The sequence below is a fragment of the Budorcas taxicolor genome, chromosome 22 (assembly GCF_023091745.1).
Source record: "Budorcas taxicolor isolate Tak-1 chromosome 22, Takin1.1, whole genome shotgun sequence".
In the NCBI taxonomy this organism is placed as follows: Eukaryota; Metazoa; Chordata; class Mammalia; order Artiodactyla; family Bovidae; genus Budorcas; species Budorcas taxicolor.
This window is the reverse complement of record NC_068931.1, coordinates 45,167,058-45,189,775: the sequence shown is the minus strand read 5'-3', so window position 1 is coordinate 45,189,775 and position 22,718 is coordinate 45,167,058. Positions and strand designations below refer to the sequence as shown.

Sequence of the window (22,718 nt, the reverse complement as noted above, 5' to 3'; positions counted from 1 at the left end):
TGTGTCCAACTCTTTGTGACCCCATGGACTGTAGCCTGCCAGGCTCCACTATCCATGGAATTCTCCAGGCAAGAATGCTGGGGTGGGTTGCCATTTCCTTCTTAGGGGGACCTTCCTGACCCAGGGATCGAACCTGGGTCTCCTGCATTGCAGGCGGATGCGTTAGCATCTGAGCTACTAGGAAAGACCAATTCTTGTTTGGATGGGCTTAATTTAGGCTTTGCACACACAAAAATAAGCACCTTCAATAAAGTCTGATGATCAGAAATGGGGAAACCCAGAAGAGGACGTCGATCTGGGCAGACATGAAGTGTGGGCCATTCATCACCTTCGCAAGTGCAGAAGACATGACTGCTAATTGGTCTCTTCATTAAGCAAGGACAACATCTATCACAAGAGCAACTCACAAGCTAGTGGCAATTTGGGGCAATCTTTAAGTGGCTTCTAACTCATAGCCATATTTCCTCCTGAAATCTGCTGGCCTGGAAAATGTCTCTAATCCTCATGAATAGATTGCCTTCACTTTCACTAATTTGACTCCCTATGAAGGGGGAGGATGAGCAAAGGCTATGCACCATACACAAAGGTCAAACACTACACTCAAATCTTATGAGGAATGATCAGTCCTTGAAACCAGGCTTTGGTCAGAGAGTTTGTCTGGCCTAAGGAGTTTCGACTCTTTTCCTAGTAAATAACTACTCTGTTCTACAGGAGTCTTACCATCTGTGTGATATATGGATAGGGACAAAGGGATATATGTGTAGAAGTGTGAGGCTTCTGTGGCAAGGAAGGTTTACGTGGGTGGGCATATTAGCAAGGAAATTCTGCCAGCAACTGACAAGGAATGAGCAACCAGCACTTCAGTTTAGAGATTAGTGGGCAAATCCCAACCCCAGTGGATGTGCCAAGAGACACGGTGGTAAAATCCCGCGGAGGCAGGAAACTCATGGTGCTAATAGCCAGGTTCCGCCCCGGCCCCACCTTTATGCAGGGAAATGACAGGTCAAGGCTTCACTTGAGGGGTCTACAAAGGGCTGCTTATCAAATGCCCATGGACAAAACGAGGAAAGCATGGCCTTGGTCTGTGGCTTCCTTACCATGTAGCCTTCAAGAGTCACTGGTCATTAGCTTCCAATGGCTCTGCTATAGGTGTTTCAACCTAGGCTGTGGGACATCTAGAGCTAACATGTCAGATAAATCAGATATTCATTTGCATCCAGCTCTGACATTCCTGGGATCTTGTTGGTATTCCTAGTGAGTTTTACAGGATTTACCCAACTTGCAAATTCACCATCAGATCAGATGAGGACCTAGGCACCATATTTTTCATTAAAAGCATAAAGGTAGTGGGTATGGATGTAGTCTAGGCAGCTACTGGGGCTACCTCTGGGACCACAGTCCTCAGGCAACGGTGCCAAAAGAGGCAAGACAGTAAATACTCAGTAAACAAGGCAAGAAAGGTACAGCACTCAAATGTACAAGACGACCCACTGTCATATGGTTCCTACCTCTCTGCAAACTAGTGAGTGCAATAATGTGCCAAAGATAGCGGACTGCTGAATGGCAGGGCCCAGCAACCGAGTCGCAGGAGACTCCAAGCATGAAGAAGACTCGGCCTTACCTGGAGACACGGAGGAGTCATAGGAACTTCTCTCCTTGCGGTTCATCTTGAAGGCTTGGATGTCCTTTTCCCTGTACGTTCCAAAGCCTTCGTAGCTCCTCCTTTTACTCGCACTCACATCACTGTCCCACTTGTCGTTTGGAGGGTTCATCTCGCTGAACACGTCCAGGCTCTCTGGTCTTGCGCTGCCCGCGTCCCCACCATTGCTAGAGTACCTTTTCGCGCAGGAGTCTGCAGGCTCGCTGCTCGAGTCACCTTTGTCCTTGGCCTGCGTCCAATGCTGGGCATCCGAAAGTGACAGTGTAGACAAGGTGTCCACCTCGAAGTTGTTCTTGGACGCTCTGTGGCCGGCTTCACTGTGCTGGTGCTTCTGCTTCTCCTTGTGCTTGTTTTTCTCACTCACCAAGGAGAGCTCTTTGTCCGCGCTGCTCAGCCGCTCGCTCAGGATGTGGCTGGAGAAGCCAGTGGCTTTGCCTGCGAAGAGACCACTCAAGTTGTCGTGGGTCCCCAGGAGCCGGTCTTCCTTGTGCTTATGCTTGTGTTTGTGTTTCCTCTTGTGGAGCCGACCGCTGGACAGACTGGCGCTGCCCACCTTGGGAGGATTCAGGGATGGCTGCCTGTCACCAAGGCCCATGCCCACGGGCCCCTGCAGGTGCACTCCGTGCTTTGCTTTATGCTTAGCTGTACCAGACATCTTCACGTGGGAGCTTGTGTGGAACTGAGGTGGTGGCACTGTGGGCCTCATGAACGGGGACGCTGCTCCGAGCGTGTGTGACAGGTACAGAGGAGCTGGGTACTGACTGTAATAACCAAGGTTCATCATAGGCATTGATGTGTAAGGCATTCCATAGGGTGCATAGTAACTTCCACTGGGAATAGGGTAGCTGAACCCTTGTAAAAAAGGCACCTTTGTCATGGTGTCATTGGTTTTTGCAGGCCTACCACGCTTCTTCTTTGACTTTAAGTCTGAAGTCCTACGAAGATAGAGCAACGGGTCATACTGGATATATGGCACCGGGTAATAATGATCAAAATTAATCCGAAAAATGCTGGGATACGGATTCTCGTGGTAAAAGGTATAACTCCGGTGGGAGATCCTGAACACCTGGAACTTAGTGATGAGCTCTTCTAGGTCCGCCAGAAACTGGAGATCATCACGGTTTTGCAGGCTTTTCCGTTTCCTCTTGTGCTTTGGCTTCTTGAGGCTTTCGTGGGCCAGAAAGTTGTCCACGATGAGATGCTTCTGCCGGTGGCCATGCCGGTTCTTTGTGCTGGTGTCAGATGGGATGGCCTCCGGGTTGTCCAGGGAGCAGAAATCAAAAGAGTACCTCCGTCGGGACTCAGAGCTCTTCTCTGCTTGGTCAGACGTGCTGTTGTTGTCTGTCCCAATGCCACTATCACTCGGGATCGTCTCTTCACTGTGGGACTCGCTCACAGGGGACAGTGTTATCTCCTTGAGTGACCCGATCTCACAAAGGTGTGAAGGGGAGTTGGCCATCAGCCTGGGTGGAGACAGCTTCCAGGTCCCACTATGGATTCCCTTTTGGGTTTTGGTTGGAAGAGCACTGATGGGCTGGAGATTTGGCATAGTTTTCAACTCTGAAAAATTGGTTTCAGTGCTGGCGGGGCTCAGGTTGCCATTGGACCCACCCAACTGTGTCGAAAGTGGGTGCATAGCTGCTGGTGAAGACGCCACAAGTGACTGAAAGTTGGAAGGCACGGCGGGAACATCCGGCTGGCTAGAAACAGGCCTCGGGTGCTTGATGGCTGTTTTGGGTTCTTCGGATGGAGGTGGCAGCTCTGCCCTCGGCTTCCTGCCCCTTTTCTTGCCGATGTAGATGGTGCCCCTCTTGCTGACATTAATCTGCTTGCCCAGTTTGCTCTCGATCGCTGCTGCCCCAGGGCTGGTCTCCGGGGGAGCTTTGGCCTTCAGTGCTATGCTGCTGGAGCAGGACAAGATCTGGTTCAATATATTTTTCCTCTTGAGTGTCTTCATCTTATTGATAGTTTTGATGGTCTTCTTATCCAATACCCCAAGCTTTCCAACTTTTTTGTGAAATTTCATCTCGCTCATGGGTTTGTCCTCTCCTGGCACTAGTTGGGCCAACTTAGCTAAACTACGTCGTCTCTTTCTCTTCTTGGTGCCAGGAAACTCCCGACTGATGGGACTGACTGGACTGGTGGACGTCCCCTCGTGAATTGTCTCAACCGTGAGCAAAGGCTGCTTCTTTGGTCGCCCCCGCTTCTTTTTGACTGGCGTGATCACAGTAAGACTGTCTGTGTTGGTGTAGAGAGGGCTGGATGGAGTGATGGGATAAGCAGACGGCGGTTCCACCATCAGTTTATCGGAGGTGGCCATGACTGCCTCCCGAAGCAGACTGGTGGGTTTTGGTTTGCTGCACGTCCACCTCCGTTTGGCAGCAAATTTGGGGTGCTGGATTTCTGGCAGCTTTCTTGGAGAGTGATCTGTGCATGTTGGAGGCGTCATGACCATGGGTGGCTTTCTCTGCTTAGGTACACCTCCTGGGACAACTTTCTCAGCATTTACACCAGTTTCAAGGCCAGCTGAGGGGGACTCGTTCTCCATCATTTTACCCAACTTAGGGACACGGGGATCTTTCTTATTACCCTCAGGGTTGGAAAATATCCTATTAACTACTTCACTGCTCATAGTGATTCCCGAAGTCAAGGCTTTCTCTGGCAAGATCTTTTCCACCACTGCTTTGATGGACTGTCTCTTTTTCCTCTTATGGCTGCTTGGATCGAGGCAAGGTGCCTTGATAGGGATAGTAATCCGGACATGGCTTGAGTCGTTTTCAGGATTACTGACGGAACTCACATTCTGCCTGGCTGGTGAGGCCTCTTGGGCATTATCTGCAGAGTATCCTTCCCTTTTCCCTTCTGTACTGTCAAATGCTTTCTGAGCATTCTTGACCCAGTCTAGGTCTGAGTTTGGTATGGTTTGACTTATCACATCTTTTTTACTGGACTTTTTCTTGCTGCTTAGAGTAGGCGGTTCAAGGGGCTCCTTTGTACTTCCTCCATCTTGATCTACCAAGGGCTGAATCCCGCTGCACTCAGCAGAGCTGCTGGGTGGGGCTGGTGAGCTGTGGTTGCTTGGAGATGGAACCACACCTCCCAAGAGCAGATCTTTGTTACTGTTGGACAACTGATTCCATGTGCTCCCTGCACTGCCTTTCTTACCCTGGGCCTTTGCAAAGGAAGCCATGGGCTCAAGAGCTGGGATCTTGCTGGTGCTTGCAGTTTCTCTGCCAGACTCTGGACTGATGAAGCAATTCTGAGTGGCAGGTCCATTGTCAGAGTTGGTGGACCAGTCCATGTGGTTCTGGCTGCTGCTTTTTTGCTGGTGCTTTGGTTTTAAGGTGTCACTGGTGAAATCCTGTGGGAGGCCTGGGTCATAGTGGAGAGCTGAGTGTTTCTGTGGCCGCTCATAAGCCTAAGGGTGGGTGGAATGGAGAAGGAGAGAGAGAGAAACAAAGATGAGCATGTTGAAACTATTTAAAATGTCATATCAAAAGGCTTAATTATTTATAAGTTGGAAATAGCCACCTTTAACACCAGAATGCTTTGTGGAGGTATATTTTTCAGTTTCTTTAGTAAAAATATGTTGCATTGATTTTTGAACATTAATAAGGACGCTTTAATCGTTGCCTTTCTCACCTTAAATAACAGGATCTATCTTGGTTTAATGCAATCTCAAGAATGAGAACTATTTAGAGATGGGAGGTCCTCTAAAGGTCCCACAGTCCAATGCTTCCATTTTTCAAATGAAGAGGCCAAAACTTCAACCATAGAGAGTTCTGCCCAAGGTGGCAGAGTTCAGGAGAGCACCTTAACTTCTCAACCACCTGTGCTCATTTCCATAACTCCAGCTGCAGCTTATTTCTGCCCCAGCTTCTCCTCAAACACACATGGTTCCCTATTGCAGTTTGTGTCTGTTTGAAGTTTATCCTGGAGTATGGCATCTCTGTACTCAAAACCAGCAGCTCATTAGGAACAAAGGAGAAACAGCACAAGTTGAGGAAATTAAGAGAGGAAGTTTGTTGTGAAGTATGGGGTTTGGAAAAATCTGGTTTTCATGAAACAGAATGAAAGTCTAAACCCAGTATTGCTTACTTTGCCCCCAGAAATGACAGAGCTTTATTGAGACAATCCTCTGGCAACACAAAAGTCAAGGGAGGAAAAGTAAGCAACTCAGGGGTGAACTGTGGCTCCTTTAGAGCAGTAAAAGGACTGTCCTCCATTACCAAATACCACTTTAGCTTGGGCCTTTGCTATATGTGTTGTTCTCATCCCAGTTCTGGCACCTCATCATTTTGATAAGGACCTTATCTTTTTACCAACTTATTACTTGAAATGATAATATTGTCTGTTTGTTGTTTCAAAACTGTGATATATTTTCCTAGTGGTTTGGTTTTAAAAATAAATAAGACTTAATTTTCTTCCAAAAAAAAGAAAAAAGAGGGGAAGTTTGACCACTGCGACTGCATGGGGGAAAGGGGCCTGTCAAATGTTCTCATGTTTTCATGAAACAATGTATCTCATCTTTGTTGTACTTATCATAGTTTTAAATTTACATTTGATTTTTGTGCTAATTTAATTAATGCCTGTTTTCCTTTCTAGCCTATATATACCATCACAGAGATACCAAGCACAGTACCTGGAAAATAGCAGGCACTCAATAAACATTTATTGAATAAATGAGGGAAGACCCATTTTACTATGGGTAATCCATTTTGTCATTGGTGAGATTAGTGACCTGTATATTGCAACATATTGTCTGCAGACACAGTTACCCTCTCCAGCCCTATTTCTTAAGCCATCCCTTCTGCATGCACCATTGTCTCTCATGAAGACATCTGTCACAATCCTTATAATGCAATGTGCTATTTTGCGTGTACTTCTCCATCTTCTCCTAGATTGGAAGTATTTTGAGGTCAGAGATGCTCTCAGTTATCCTTTTATTCCCCAGTATCTACTACAAAGCAAACCACCCAGAAAGTTCTCAATAAATGTTTGTTGAATGAACAAATAAAATGATATTTAAGATGCCTATTACCATGACAAAATACATGGCCACACACAAAAGACAATAAGCCACCAATCACTCATTTCATAATGGCGCATAATGAAACTGGAGTGCTCAGATGCATTAAATGTTGAACAAAAGATCCTTCCCAAATACTTAAGGACTAAAGATACTTGAATGGTAACTCCCCCTCAAAGCAATTTTTACTGTTAGCTCTCTTCCATCTCCCATTAATTGTTTCACTTTCCAATTAACTCTGCCTTTGGGGAAACCCATGTGACTGTCAGGAGGGTGGATTTCACTCTGGCAGTTGAAAGGTGAGGCCTGCTCACTTACACTCAGGGCAGACCAGCTGAAAGTAAGCAGTTAAGCATGCCTGGTTCCCAGTGCCTCCATCTGGACACTGCCGGATCCCATTGTTTCTACCATTTCAGCTGCAATTTGCCCTGCTGGGAGAGCTTGGCAATCAAAGGGCAGGGTGGACAAAAGGGAAGCACAACAAAAGATCAGCAGTAATGGGGGAAATGGTGCTTTAAACCTGGTGCTCAGATGGCTGCAGTGAAGGGGCAAGAGGGCTGAGGAGGAGTGCTTTTTAAGGGGTTCAGGAGAACAAGGCTTTCCTTCCAGCAGTGGCTGATGGCTATATCCAGTTGCATTTCATAAAATCCCATTTCTTCATCTGTCAGCCATGACAGATTATATACACAATGGTGAGGCTGTCAGTTCCAATATGTCCTTCACTGAGAATTGAGCACTTACTCCATTGAGACAGAGATAGACATGGCTAAACGGGCTCTGAGCTCAGTTGCAGGGGTGCAAGCTCTCCCTCCCATCCTTCCCCAGCTGTCTGGGGGATATTATCCCATATAGAGGGCTTTGACTAGGGCCTTTATTAACCCACATAGCACATGTTTCCGTTTCCCCTTTAGACTACAGATTTTTTTCTGGAGGATCAGACCTGAATCTTTTATGGACTTTATACCACCCTCAGTCCCCAGCAAGCCTATCTCTGAAATGGTTAGCAAATAAGGGAAGAGCTGATGATATTCTATATTGGGCTAGATTATTTTTATGGAAAACTTTTAATACAATCAAGTTCAGCATGACTCTTGGTTGCTTCCCCATCCCCACAAATTGACTGTGGAACTCACAGTCATTCTGAAGGTCTGGCTTCCTTTTTATACATGTTTTCCATGCACACTGAGCCTAGGCCAAATGTTCATCAGGGAAATACCATTTTGAAAACACTAGACAGATTTCTCTCCTACAGGATATGTTTATGGAAGCATGTCTGTCATGCGAAAAATTACTTTATAAAGTAGATAACTATACCCTCCCCCACAACCAATGTATAAATTAACTTATATAAATATAAATTTTGTACAAGTCAAATTTCTTTTTAAAGGGCATTTTATTTTTTTACATAATTTTAAAAACAAGCATTAAATCACTGCATAAAAACTTAACAGTCTATGAAAATGGAATAAAGGAGCCTTATCTCAGGGTTATCTAAAGCAAGTACCAATTTTTGTCCCAATAAGAGGACAACATGATGATTCTGGCCTGAGGAAAATCATATAACTCATCAAAAATCAAGCATGACTTTGTGGATGACAAATGACACTTTTGGGTTAGCTGTGTTTGTGCTACCTTTTGCTGACACCAGTAATTTTAATGTGCTGTTTGTGAGATATTTTGCTTTTACATGAACAGGAAGATGTGCCTGGGTAGAAGGGAATGAGGGGAGCTTTATCTCTTATTTTGGCACTTGGTACTTCTCAAGATGTGGTCCTGGATCCCTGCATCACAGCTAGCTAAGGTTCTGGTTATTAATACAAATTCCTGGGCCCTGCTGCAGATACACTCATTGGCCATCTCCCAGGGTGGGACTAAGGAATGTGCATTTTAACATGCTCCTCAGATAATTCTGAAACATAACTGAGTTGTAAAACCACTCATTTAATGTTTTAACACCATAATTCCTCCGGGGTGGGGCTCTTATGTGGTTGCTATGACATTCACAGCACTTTTTGGTGGTAAATATGCAGAGCTACCACAGGCCTGTTAGGATATGTAGTTTGGCACCACTGAGCATTCCTGATTGCTCTCTGAGCTCTTTGTAATTCACATAGTTAGAAACTCTTAACACAGTCCATTCTCTGTTCAGGTTTTCCAAGCTTACTGCACAGTGAGCAGAAGAGTCAATTATATGGGTGGGTGAGAATCCTGTCCTCCCAGAAAGAACTGGGCATGCAGAGGTTCATGACCTCCCACCCTGGGATTTCTATTTCCCCATCTCATCCAAGCCAACCCCAGAGCTCTGGGAATCCCAGCATTCCACCCCTGAGGCTTAAAGCGAGTGCTCAAGCCTGAGCAAGAGGTGAGTGTGGGAGAAAAGGAATGCAACCCCACGCTGTCTGATTCAAGGTTCTTAACCTGGCTGCGTGTTAGAATCGTCCAGGAAGCTTTGTAAAGAACACCACAGCTCGGATTTGACCCAGGCCAATTAAGTCAACATTCTAGAGGTGGGACCTGAACAGTAGTACATTTTTCAAAGCTCTCAGCTATCCCAATGCGCAGACAGAGTTGAAAACTACCAGATTATATCAAAGACAGGGGTCTGGGTTAGGGACTAAAGAGGCTCTGATATTATCAGGAGATGTTCCAGCTCACTGGTTTTCAAATGTGTTCCACAGAGTCCCAGGATTTTGTAAAGACATTTCTGAATTGTAGCCAGTGAATTGGGCAACAGAGAGGCTCCAGACCATTCTTTTAACCCCCAATTGAACAGAGCAGCCGTGCAAAGGATTTCATTTAAGAGAAAGGACGTGGAGAGAGATGGTTCTGTCATTTAAGAAGAGACTGAAAATTACCATTTTGGCACATGAATAGGAGGAATGCACATGCCAGCTTCCACTGAACTTGCTCTCAAAGCATCTCTCCTAAGCCCAGTTTGTTCTGCATTTGCGAATGGTAGGTAGAGAAGAATGTCAACTAAGTACCTGATTTAAACCATGGCTTTATGATCCTCTGAATTCAGAGAATTCCATGAATTCTCTGTGTCCCTTCAAAATTCCTATGTTAACATCCTAACTCCCAATGTCATGGTATCAGGAAGTGGGGCCTTTGGGAGCACAGTGTTGGATTAGGTCATGAGAGTGGAGACTTCATGAAAGGGATTAACGCTGTTATAATAAAAGAGACTCCAGAGGGTTCACTTGTCCTTCACCATGTGAGCACACAGAGGGAAGAGGGCCATCTATGAATCAGGAAACGGGCTCTCTCCACACACTGAATTTGCCAACACCTTGCTCTTGGAATTCCCAGCTTCCAGAACTGTGTGAAATAAATTTCTGTTTTTACAAGCCACTCCATCTATGGTATTCTGTTATAGCAGTCCAAACAGACTAAGACAATGGAACAAGGAAAAGCCCCTAAATGCACATGACGTTTCCAATTATATATATACAGTTCTCATTTCCTGCCACATGAATTGCCCTCGGAAGTTACCTTAATGTGGTTCCCATAGGAACCATTCTTGATTTGCTATTTGGGGGCTGTGAATGATATTGAAGCACTCCATTTATTGGGGGTGATAACAGCTTACACAAATACAGAGGCCACTATCATATGTTTCCTTGAGTACACAGTAATTCTATGTAATTAAAAATGATTGCTGACTTGTTTCCAACCATAATGGCATTAATAGGTATTAGACTTGACTTTGCTATGGAAATAAACATGAAACTATAAAATACATGAAACAACTATTTTCAGACATTGGGCAACAGGCAATATAAGCTGTGATTCTAGATAGAAGGGAAACTTAAGAGGCTCTGCCATATCCCTAGTTTTCTGCCAAGAAGAACTTTCTACACCTAGGCACAGGGAAGTGGAACCCAGAGAACTATGGGGAGAGGAAATAGAGATCACAGTTTGAGACTCTTGAGGGGACTAGAATCTGGGGTCAGGGTACCTGAGAAGAGGGAGCCATGTAGAAGAGTAACCCTGGAAACCTTAATAGAAATACCCTATGCTTTTGGCCAAACTTTAACTTGCACTTGAGGGCAAGACTCCATGAAGCACAGTAGATATATGCTATCGGGGACTGAATGTAGCTAGAGTTCTAAGGTCACATAATATTAGGCAATCTTGCATTTCTGACTAGCCAGAATGGGGAGACTTTAATAAATATCCCAGACAGGCAGCTGATATCCCAGGAATAGTTCTCCTTAAGAGTCGGGTTACTTGAGCCCTAGAATAAAAGCGAGCAAAGTCTAAAAAGAATTCTTAATAAGATAGAGCTAATCTGCCAATAAATTAACTATCAAGCAAAACAAAAGTCAAACTCTTTACAGGAGAATTATAAAACCTAGAATCTTTACAATGTACTATCTACAATATCCAGGACACAATAAAAAATATTAGACAGGCAATGAGGCAGATAAATATGACCTGCAACCAGGAGGGTAGATACAGATCCAAGGTCCTCAAAACAGCCATTATGCAGATGGCCTAATATTAAGGAAAAGACTGGAACAACTGATAAACATATGGGAAGTCTCAGCATAGAGATGGCAACTATACCAAAACAGCAATGAAATTATAAATTGGAAAAATACAATATCTGAAATGAAAAATTCTCTATGGGCTTAACAACTTACAGGACATAGTAGAAGATAACCTCAGAGAACATGAAGAAAAGACAGCAGAAATTATCTAAATTGAAAGGTGCATGAAGTGAGGGAGGGAGATTTAAATAAAACAACAAACAAACAAACAACACTTCACCGACCTATAGAAAAGTATCAAGTGGTCTAACATACATGAAGTTAGAATCCCAGGAGATAGAGAATAACGCACGTGGATTCATATAGGTAAGAAGTTCAACAAATCCCAAGCAGGGTAAGCACACACACAAAAACTACATCTAAGTACATTGTAAACAAATTGATGAAGACCAAAGAGAAAATGTGAAAAGCAACCAAGAGAAAAGACACATTATATACAGGGAAATAGTGACAATAAGAATGTCTGATATTTTATCAAGAAAGATCAAGCCAGAAGACAATGAATATCTTTAAAGTATTAAAGCGACAATAAAGTCAACTTAAATTTTTCTATCCCAAGAAAACATTCTTCATATATGAAGCCAAAATGAAGATACTTTCAGATAAATAAAAAGTGAGGAAATTCACTGCTGGTAGACTTGAGTTGTTTTGGTCGTTTAGTTGCTAAACTGCATCCGACTCTTTTATAAGCCAACAGACTATATAATCCACCAGGTTCCCTGGACCATGGGATTTTCCAGGCAAGATTACTAGAGTGGTTTGCCATTTCCTTCTCCAGGGAATCCTCCTGACCCAGGGATGGAATATACGCCTCCTGCATTGGCAGGCGGATTCTTTACCACTGAGCCACCAGGGAAGCCCAGATCTGAATTGTAAGAAATGTAAAAGGAAGTTCTGTAGGGTAAAGCAAAATAATACCAGGTAGAAACTCAGATCTACATGAATGAATGAGGAACATGGAAATAGTATATATGAGGGCATATAATTTAATACCTGTTCTTGGTCTTAAAATCTTCAAAAGGGCTGCTGAAAGTGGAGGTATTAACAATGTATCATGAAGTTTATGACTTTTATAGAAATAAAATGTAAAACAATAAAACAAAGGGCAAGAGAAGGGTATATAGAAGTATACACTTGTAAGGTACTTATATTTGAAGAAATACACATTAAATACAAAGGTACAGTACAGCTTAAAAAGATGGAATGAGACACACCACACAAACATCAAATTTTAGAATGCTGGAGTGACTCAATTAATATAGTGCAAAACGGCCTTCAGAACAGAGACTATTACCAGAGATAATTAGGGACATTTCAAAATAAGAGAGTCAATTCATCAAGATTAAACAATAATCCTAAATATGTTTGCACCTCGTACAGATATACGTGAATCAAATACTGGAAATGAAAACTAACAGAATTAAAGGAAGAAATAGACTAACATAATTAAAAGGATTTAACACTCTTCTTTCAGTAATTGCTAGAGCAAATTAACTTTAAAAAAATGAAAAAAATATATAGAATATTTGATCGATGCCCTCAACAAACTTAACCTCACACAACTGCGAAATAGCTTCACCCAAATACGCTGGATCACAAAACAATTAGGAATGGACAGGGAGCACATATGAATGTCCTCAAACATCATTTGAAGTAAGAAAATGTCAATTAAAACCACAACGAGATAGGACTAAACCCCAAGCAGAATCAGTCCAGTTCAGTGCAGTCGCTCAGTCATGTCCGACTCTTTGCGACCCCAAGAAGAGCAGCACGCGAGGCCTCCCTGTCCATCACCAACTCCCGGAGTTTACTCAAACTCATACCATTGAGTCAGGGATGGCATCCAACCATCTCATCCTCTGTCATCCCCTTCTCCTTCTGCCTCAGTCTTTCCCAGCATCAGGGTCTTTTCAAATGAGTCAGTTCTTTGCATCATGTGGCCAGAGTACTGGAGTTTCAGCTTCAGCATCAGTCCTTCCAATGAATATTCTGGACTGATTTCCTTTAGGATGGACTGGTTGAATCTCCTTGCAGTCCAAGGGACTCTCAAGAGTCTTCTCCAACACCACAGTTCAAAAGCATCAATTCTTCAGCACTCAGCTTTCTTTATAGCCCAACTCTCACATCCATACATGACTACTGGAAAAACCATAGCCTTGACTAGACGGACCTTTGTTGGCAAAATAATGTCTGCTTTTTAAAAAGCTGTCTAGGTTGGTCATAACTTTTCTTCCAAGGAACAAGCATCTTTTTATTCCATGTCTGCAATCACCATCTGCAGTGATTTTGGAGCCCAAAATGATAAATTCCAAGTAGGACAGCTAACATTAAAAATACTGAAGATGACCAGCACCGATAAGGGTATGGACAACTGAAACGCTCATCCATTGCTGGAGGGAATGCACAACAGTACCACTTTGGAAGCTGTTTTGGTCATGCCTTTAAAGAAAGGGTAGAGTAAAAATACTCTACCCTTGCTGTTGTTGTATAGTTGCTCAGTCATGTCCAACTCTTTGCAATCCCATGGACTGCAGCATACCAGGCTTCCCTGTCCTTCACAATCTCCTGGACTTTGCTCACACTCATGCCCATTGAGTTGGTGATCCATCCAACCATCTCATCCTCTGTCACCACCTTCTCACACTCTCACTCTTTCCCAGCATCAGGGTCTTTTTCAGTAAGCTGGCTCTTTGCATCAGGTGGCCACAGTATTGGAGCTCCAGTTTCAGCATCAGTCCTTCCAATGATATTTGGGGTTGATTTCCTTTAGGATTGACTGGTTTGATCTTGTTGTCCAAAGGACTCTCAAGAGTCTTCTCCAGTACCACAATGTGAAAGCATCAATTCTTCAGTGCTCAGCCTTCTTTGTGGTCCAAATCTCACATCCGCACGTGACTACTGAAAAAACCATAACTTTGACTAAACTGACCTTTGTCGGCAAAGTGATGTCTCTTCGTTTTAATACACTGTCTAGGTTTGTCACAGATCTTCTTCTAAGGAGTGAGCGTCGTTTAATTTCATGGCCACAATCACAGTCTGCAGTGATTTTGGAGCTCAAGAAAATAAAGTCTGTCACAGTTTTCACTGTTTCCCCCCTATTTGCCATGAAAATGGGCCCAGATGCCATGATTTTAGTTTTTTATATGTTTAGTTTTAAGCCCGCTTTTTCACTCTCCTCTTTTGCCTTCATCAAGAGGCTCTTTAATTCCTCTAAGCTTTCTGCCATTAGGGTGGTGTCATCTGCATATCTGAAGTTATTGATATTTCTCCTTGCAATCTTGATTCCAGCTTGTGATTCATCCAGCCTGGCATTTCACATGATGTACTCTGCATATAAGTTAAATAAACAGGGTAACAATATACAGCCTTGACATACTCCTTTCCCCATTTAAAACCAGTCCATTGTTACATGTCTGGTTCTAACTGATGATTCTTGACTTGTATACAGGTTTCTCAGGAGACAAGTAAGGTGGTCTGGTATTCCCATCTCTTTAAGAATTTTCCACAGTTTGCTATGATCCACACAGTCAAAGGCTTCAGCATAGTCGATGAAGCAGAAGTAGATGTTTTTTCTGGAATTCCTTTGCTTTTTCTATGGTCCAGTGGAAATTAGCAATTTGTTCTTTGGTTCCTCTGACTTTTCTAAATCCAGCTTGTACATCTGCAAGTTCTCAGTTCATGCACAATTAAAGCTTAGCTTGAAGGATTTTGAGCATTATCTTGAGAGCATGTGAAATGAGCACATTGTGTGGTAGCTTGAACACTCTTTGGCACTACCCTTCTTTGGGATTCAATATGAGAGACCTGAGTTCAATCCTTGGGTCAGAAAGATGCCCTGAAGAAGGATATGGCAGTCCACTCCAATATTCTTGCCTGGACAATCCCATGGACAGAGGGGCCTGGCGGGCTACAGTCCATAGTGTTGCAAAGGGTTGCACATGACTGAGCGACTAACACTTTTCACTTTCTTTAGAATTGGAATGAAAACTGACCTTTTCTACTCCTGTGGCCACTGCTGAGTTTTCCAAATCTACTGGCATATTGAGTACAGCACTTTCACAGCATCATCTTCTATCATTTTAAACAGCTCAGCTGGGATTCTATCACCTCCACTAGCTTTGTTCTTACTAATGCTTCCTAAGGCCACTTAACTTCACATTCTAGAATGTCTGACTCTAGGTGAGTGATCACACCATCATGGTTATCCAAGCCATTAAGACCCCTTTTGTATAGTTCTGTGTAATCTTGCCACCTCTTCTTAATCTCTTCTGCTTCTGTTAGGTCCTTAATGTTTCTGTCCTTTATCGAGCCTATCTTTGCATGAAATGTTCCCTTGGTATCTCTGATTTTCTTGAAGGGATCTCTAGTCTTTCCCATTCTATTGTTTTCCTCTACTTCTTTGTGTTGCTCACTTAAGGAGAATTTCTTATCTCTCCTTGATATTCTTTGGAACTCTGTTTTCAGTTGTGTATATCTTTCCCTTTCTCCTTTGCCTTTCCCTTATCTTCTTTTCTCAGCTATTTGTAAGGCCCCCTCAGACAACCATTCTGCCTTCTTTCACCTCTTTTTCTTAGGGATAGTTTTGGTCACTGCCTCCTATACAGTGTTAAGAAACTCTGTCCATAGTTCTTCAGGTTCTCTGTCTATCAGATCTAACCCCCTGAATCTATTTGTCACTTCCACTGTATAATCATAAGGGAATTGACTTAGGTCATACCTGAATGGCCTAGTGGTTTTCCCTACTTTCTTCAATATAAGTCTGAATTTTGCAATAAGGAACTCATGATTTGAGCTATAGTCAGCTCCTAGTCTTGTTTTGCTGACTGTATCGAGTTTCTCCATCTTCAACTGCACAGAATAAAATCAATCTGATTTTGGTATTGGCCATCTGGTTTTATCTACGGGTAGAGTTGTCTCTTTTGTTGTTGGAAGAGGGTGTTTGCTATGACGTTCTCTTGGCAAAACTCTGTTAGCCTTTGCCCTGATTCATTTTGTACTCCAAGGTCTAACTTGTCCGTTACTCCAGGTATCTCCTGACTTCTTACTCTTGCATTCCAGTCCCCTATGATGAAAAGGACATCTTTTTTGTTCGTTCTAGAAGGTCTTGCCAGTCTTCATAGAATCATTCAATTTCAGCATTAGTGATTGGGGCATAGACTTGGATTACTTGATAAAGAATAGTTTGCCTTGGAAGCAAATTGAGATCATTCTGTCATTTTTGAGATTTATCCCAAGTACTGCACTTTGGACTCTTCTGTTGAATATGAGGCCTACTCCATTTCTTCCAAGGGATTCTTGCCCACAGTAGTAGATAAAACAGTCATCTGAATTAAATTCGCCCATTCTTGTCCATTTTAGTTCACTGTTTCCTAAAAATGTCAATGTTCACTCTGCCAACTGCTGTCTGACCACATCCTTTTACCTTGATTCATGGACCAAACATTCCAGGTTCCTATGCAACACTGTTCTTCACAGCATCGGACTTTACTTTCATCACCAGACATATCCACGACTGGGTCGAGTTTCCATTTTGGCTCAGACTCTTCATTATTTCTGTAGCTATATCTGTACTCTTCCCTAGTAGCATATTGGACACCTACCAACCTTGGGGTTTTCAACCTTTCATGTTGTATCTTTTTGCCTTTTCATACTGTTCATGGGGTTCTCAAGGCAAGAATATACTCTGACTGAGCAACTCCACTCCTGTGCATTTACCCAAGATATGAAAACATGTATAAATAAACAGACTTTTACAAAAACTTTAGAGCAGCTTATTCAGAGTAGAAAACGTCTGGAAACAGCCTGGGTGTCAATCAGCAGAAGAACACACAAACTCATCAATGCAAAGAATGAAGTCTGGATATATTCCACAATATGGATACGTCACACACATGAATTATGCTGAGTGAAAAAAGCTGGACTCCAAAAAAGTACATACTGTATGATTTTCATTTGTGTAAAGTTCTAGAACAGGTAAAATTAATCTATTATGACAGAAATGAGAACAGTGGATGCTTGAAGTTGGGTGGGATTGGGCAAGGACAAGGAGGAAAGTTTCTAGGAATAATATACATATTTTATATCATTATAAGAGTGTGAGTTACACAGCTGTGTGCATTTGTCAAAACTTTTTGAACTGTATACTTAAGATGTATATATTTTAGTACATGTAAAATTTACCTCAATTATATAAAAGAAAATGCATCAAACAAAGAATTACAAAGAGCTCTCTGTCACTCACACACACACACACACACACACACACACACACACACACAGCCATTCAGGGGAATTTAGGGACACTTTATTTTCAATGAACACCTAGGCCGCCAGTAGGTAGTATTGCCCTACCACAGAGTACCCTATCACGCTCTCTTTGCTCAGGAACAGCTGAAGGAGCTGAACCCAAACAATGGAGCCTGAATTAAGCAGACAGGTGCCTGTGGCTTTTGCAGGCCACATTCTCTCCTTTCCTCATCCGTACTGGATTCCCTGACCTGGGCCAACAGGTAGAAAGACGAAGCCTGCCTCCATCCCAGCTACAAATCCACCTTTTGTGAGGTAAGAAGGATGCCTGACAAGAACCTGCTCACAAATCAAAGTTAAAGCTGCCCCGCCTCCTCTGTAAATCATGTGAGATCCATCTGGGTAATGACTCCTCCAGTGTAATTCCCTATTAAGAGGCTTTATCTGGAGAGATAAGCAGCTGGTTTCCGTGTCACTAATTGCTGTCTGCTGTGATTTTAAAACATCTGCACCATTGTGCTCTTCATTTTCATATTCTAATCACCCTGAAACTTGAAAAAGGTACATCATTGATTGTTTCTATGGGTTAATTAGTACACAGTCTCCTTGTAGAGACAATTTAGAGGCAGCCAGAACCTCAATCAGGAAGTTTGTTTTAAAAATTAATAACATCAGCAGTGGCTGGAGGGACTGTCACGTTCAGGGACATACCAGGACTCTACTGATCTGGGAGCCACCTTTTGTTATGCTCCAAAGAGGAAGGAAGCCAACAGGGCAAGGGGCAGGAGAGCAGAGAGTGGCAGCAAGGGCAGCAGGGGAACGGACAGGCCTGTCCCCAGTGGACGCAGCCGCTGTCTCCACCGTCTTCCTCCCTGCTGTACCACCCTACTTCAATTAGCCTGAGTCCCTTTCCCTGTCAGCACCAATCAGGACTCTGATAAGTTAAAGAAAGTGAAAGTGAAAGTCGCCATTTGTGTCCGACTCTTTGCGACCCCATGGGCTATACAGTCCACGGGATTCTCCAGGCCAGAATACTGGAGTGGGTAGCCTTTCCCTTCTCCAGGGGATCTTCCCAACCCAGGGATGGAACCTAGGTCTTCCACATTGCAGGCGGATTCTTTACCAGTTGAGCTACAAGGGAAGTCCAAGAATACTGGAGCAGTAGTCTAACCCTTGTCCAGCAGGCCTTTTCAACCCAGGAATCGAACAAGGTTCTCCTGAATTGCGGGCAGATTCTTTACCAACTGAGCTATCAGGGAAGCCCAGGACAATGATGAGGACTGAACACAATAGCTGAAGGTGAGAGTAATTTGTTAAAACAATAAGAGCATGAGAGATGATCTCATAAAGTCAACTCATTGTTCTCCCCTCCCCCATGAAGGACCTGAACCATATAGAAGAGAGACACTGGAACCCTGAACATCTCAAATTCAGGGTTTAAACTGCACATGATTCACCTGGGGGTCTGGTTAAAATGCAGAGTCTGATATAAATAAAAGATTCTGTATTTCTCACAAGGTCCCAGGTGGTACCCACCTGGAGTTGTGCTGGTCCAGACTCTCTTTTCTCAAGTCTCTGTGTGAGATCACTGTTCCTGAGATTCAAGGAACAGCTGAGAGGCCACAGTGTGTTGGGGGAGGCTTGAGATCTACACAGGAGTCTAAATCCCAGGCTCACAAGTCCTGTGGCCTCTCCTATCTTAGCTTCCTTATCTAGAAATTAATAGCAGGATCCATGTCAAAGAGGAGTTGAGAAGATTAGCAGTTGGTGAGCATCAAGTATTTAACAGTGCCTGGCCCTTAGTAGGTGCTATGTTAATATAGCTATTACACTTACATATTTTCAATAAACTGCTTTTCTGAAAAGTAACATCCAGCAGAAATTAGGGATAGGGTAGAGACATTAACCAGGGAGTTCAGTTCAGTTCAGTTGCTCAGTCACGTCCGATTCTTTGCGACCCTATGAATTGCAGCACGCCAGGCCGCCCTGTCCATCACCAACTCCCGGAGTTTACTCAAACTCATATCCATCGAGTCAGTGATGCCATCAGCCATCTCATCCTCTGTCGTCCCCTTCTCCTCCTGCCCCCAGTCCCTCCCAGTATCACAGTCTTTTACAATGAGTCAACTCTTAGCATGAGGTGGCCAAAATATTGGACTTTCAGCTTTAGCATCAGTCCTTCCAAAGAACACCCAGGACTGATCTCCTTCAGAATGGACTGGTTGGATCTCCTTGCAGTCTAAGGGACTCTCAAGAGTCTTCTCCAACATCGCAGTTCAAGAGCACCAATTCTTTGGCACTCAGCTTTCTTCATGGTTCAACTCTCACATCCATACATGACTATTGGAAAAACCATAGCCTTGACTAGATGGGCCTTTGTTGGCAAAGTAATGTCTCTGCTTTTGAATATGCTTAGCCTCATTTAATCTCAGATGGTGGAGTCTTGCAGTCACTCATTCTGGAAGTCTGTTGCCACCCCTCCTCCAAATTGACCTGATGTTCAGAGTTCAAAGTCTTCCTTCACAGCCTCCCTGGTGGTTACCTGACATATAGGGTCACAGTGAGCTTATTTCTGCACAAAATACATTGTTACATCTATTAAATGTATGTGGGTGTGTGTTCAGTTGCTAAGTCGTATCCAGCTCTTTAGGACCTCATGGACTGTAGCCCTCCAAGCTCCCCTGTCCATGTAATTTTCCAGGTAAGAATACTAGAGTGGGTTGCCATTTCCTACTCCAGGGGATCTTCCCAACCCAAGGATTGTACCTACATCTCTTGTATCTCCTGCATTGGTAGGTAGATTCTTCACCAATAAGAACTACCAGTAGTCTCCGCTAAATCTACATTTCACCAAGCCTCTCTCTTGCAAATTGGGGGTCACCATTCTGCGCTAGAGCCCAGAGAGCTTTACTTCAGTCAAGTTTGGTAAACACTGGTAACCTAAGGGTTTCTACAGGGAAGGGGTTAAGAACTGTACTACAGGGTAGAGGAACAGCAGAGACCAGGCAGGAAAGTGCTCAAAGATTATATCTAGTTTTGTTTGTTAGAAGACAAAAAAACTTAAGATGGGAGAGGGCAGAGGAAAAGAAGTATTTTTCCCCTCTTTACCTCATGCTTTCCTTTTTATAAATCCATTTTACAGCAAAACTGGTGCTTTTTACCATTAGAGCAAAAATAACCATTGATGATAAATCAAGTAAAAAATGTCATGAACATGCTGAATTAGCCTGCAGATCCACCTTTTAAAGTTGCCCATAAACACTGCAAACTGCAAGCATTTGGCACGTCTTTCATTCTGCACAAGTATCATTTAGATGGCAAGGGAGGCAGAGTGAAGGCAAGGGTCTAGCCTTGTGGGTGAGGGCTGAGGCCCAGAGTTCTTGCCCCTGGAGTGCGACCGTGTCCTAGGTGGTTGCCCACCGTGATGTCCCGGGTGTGGCAATCACGTGGGTCCCCATGTCAACCAATATCGACCACACTTGGAACCTCCTATTCAATTCATGCTCCTCAGCTTTCTCTAGGAGGCTTCCTGTTGAAGGTACTTTGGCATCTGTGACTTGTGGACTGTCTTCTCTCTTTCTCTGAGAGACAGTGGAGCAGAACTGTGTGGCAGTGAGGAACATAGACTCTCAAGCTAAGATGACTGGGTTCCAGTCTTACTCTCTGTATGACATTGGGCAAGTTGCTTCACCTGTCTGTGTCCCAATTTCCTTAGCTGCAGAACAGCGATAATAACACATTTATCTAGTAAGGTGAATAGGTGAATCACATATGTCAGCCTATGTTAGGCAGCTCATCCAATGTCAAGCGCACAGTCAAGGCTACTCCAGTGCTCACTCTGCAGTGGAGAATCCCAAGGGCATGCTCAGGCTCAGGCATCAGAAGGAACTCAGTTCAAATTCCAGCTTCACCTCCTACAGCCTGTGTGACCTGAGACTTGTTTCTTATCTTCTCTACTTCTAAAACGGGAGAAGTAACACAGCTGTCTAATAGTGTTGTTTTGAAAATTAAACAAGAGAATATTGGTAAAAATATTGTCATAGAACACACTGTATGTGTTCAACAAATTCCAGTTATTACTAACATTATAATTTTATGATTATTAATTATTGGTGTCACCCTTCCCCTCCATCAGAAACCCAGTTCTCTCACAGGAGGGGTCGAGATACATGCCCCCTTTACTTCTAGTTATCCTCTTGGTATGAGCTCCAATTCAAATTTCTGGGTGTGATGACAGGTCTGGGAGGAGGTTTCCGATAATCAGAGGGATAAGAATTACTATGAAGGAGAATCCAGCCCAAGCACACTCCCTGGTCATGATTCTGCAGTTATTCTGGGCCATATGGCTTGGCCTTGATCTCTCCAAATGTACCTGGTGCCTTCCTGCAGCACAAATATCTTAGAGTGTCAATCAGTTGTCCAGAAGTTATAAACTGGACACACATTGTCCCCATTGTCTTTTGCCATGATTTAGCTTAATAGGGATTTTAGGATCTTTCGGCATCAAAACACAGAAAGCAGAGCATTATATGGAGTTTCTGTTGGTGTGCCTTGGGGTTGGGTGCTGCCGTGTTATAAAGTCATGAAGACAAAATGTACTACTTACTATGATGAATGCTGGTACCTGTCTGTGGGCAGCTGGCATCACTGAAAGGTTAACAGGGAAGTTTGGATGTAGGTTGAAAATCTATGTCTGCCTCCAGTAGGTCAGAGTCTGATGTGTCTGCCTCAATTCATCTGGAGTCATTCATGAAGCAAAGGTATATTTGACCACAACGCAGATGAGGTACAGTGCTCTCACAATCCTAGACCCTCTTCTCCTGTTACAGATGAAGACATTGAATTCGAAGACTGACGGATTGCTTAAACTCGCACAGATAGGCAGGGTCAGAGTTGGTTCAGAGTCTCTTGATTCCAATCTCCTACTGCTCCTCCTATTCCCTTGCGAGAACCTCCTCCATTTAGGAGACTAGGTGCAAGGCACTGGGAAGACACCCTCTGTCCCGATGTTATTCTCTGGGACCTGCAAGCCGATGCACTTTGCTGAGCCCTGTTGTACCTACTGGACCTAGTCCCACAGGTCTGATTCTTGAACCTGCCTCCAAGGTGAAGCCAACCTGAAGCTTCTATTCCAGTTTGGTTGCTGGACTATCTCATAATCTGTTCCCACCTTTCCTTCAGCTCCTTGTCAAGTTTGGTCAGACAGCTTGGCCTTAATAATTACACTTGC

General features: G+C 43.6%; 1 protein-coding gene across 1 annotated transcript in view; it reads right to left on the bottom strand.

The window, feature by feature from the left end:
* The window catches only part of SETBP1 (SET binding protein 1), a 381,353-nt gene that overhangs the window by 108,828 nt on the left and 249,807 nt on the right, over positions 1-22,718 (bottom strand). The window contains 1 exon segment of the mRNA XM_052660539.1: positions 1,622-5,078. Within this exon segment, the coding sequence (XP_052516499.1) occupies positions 1,622-5,078 (3,457 nt within the window).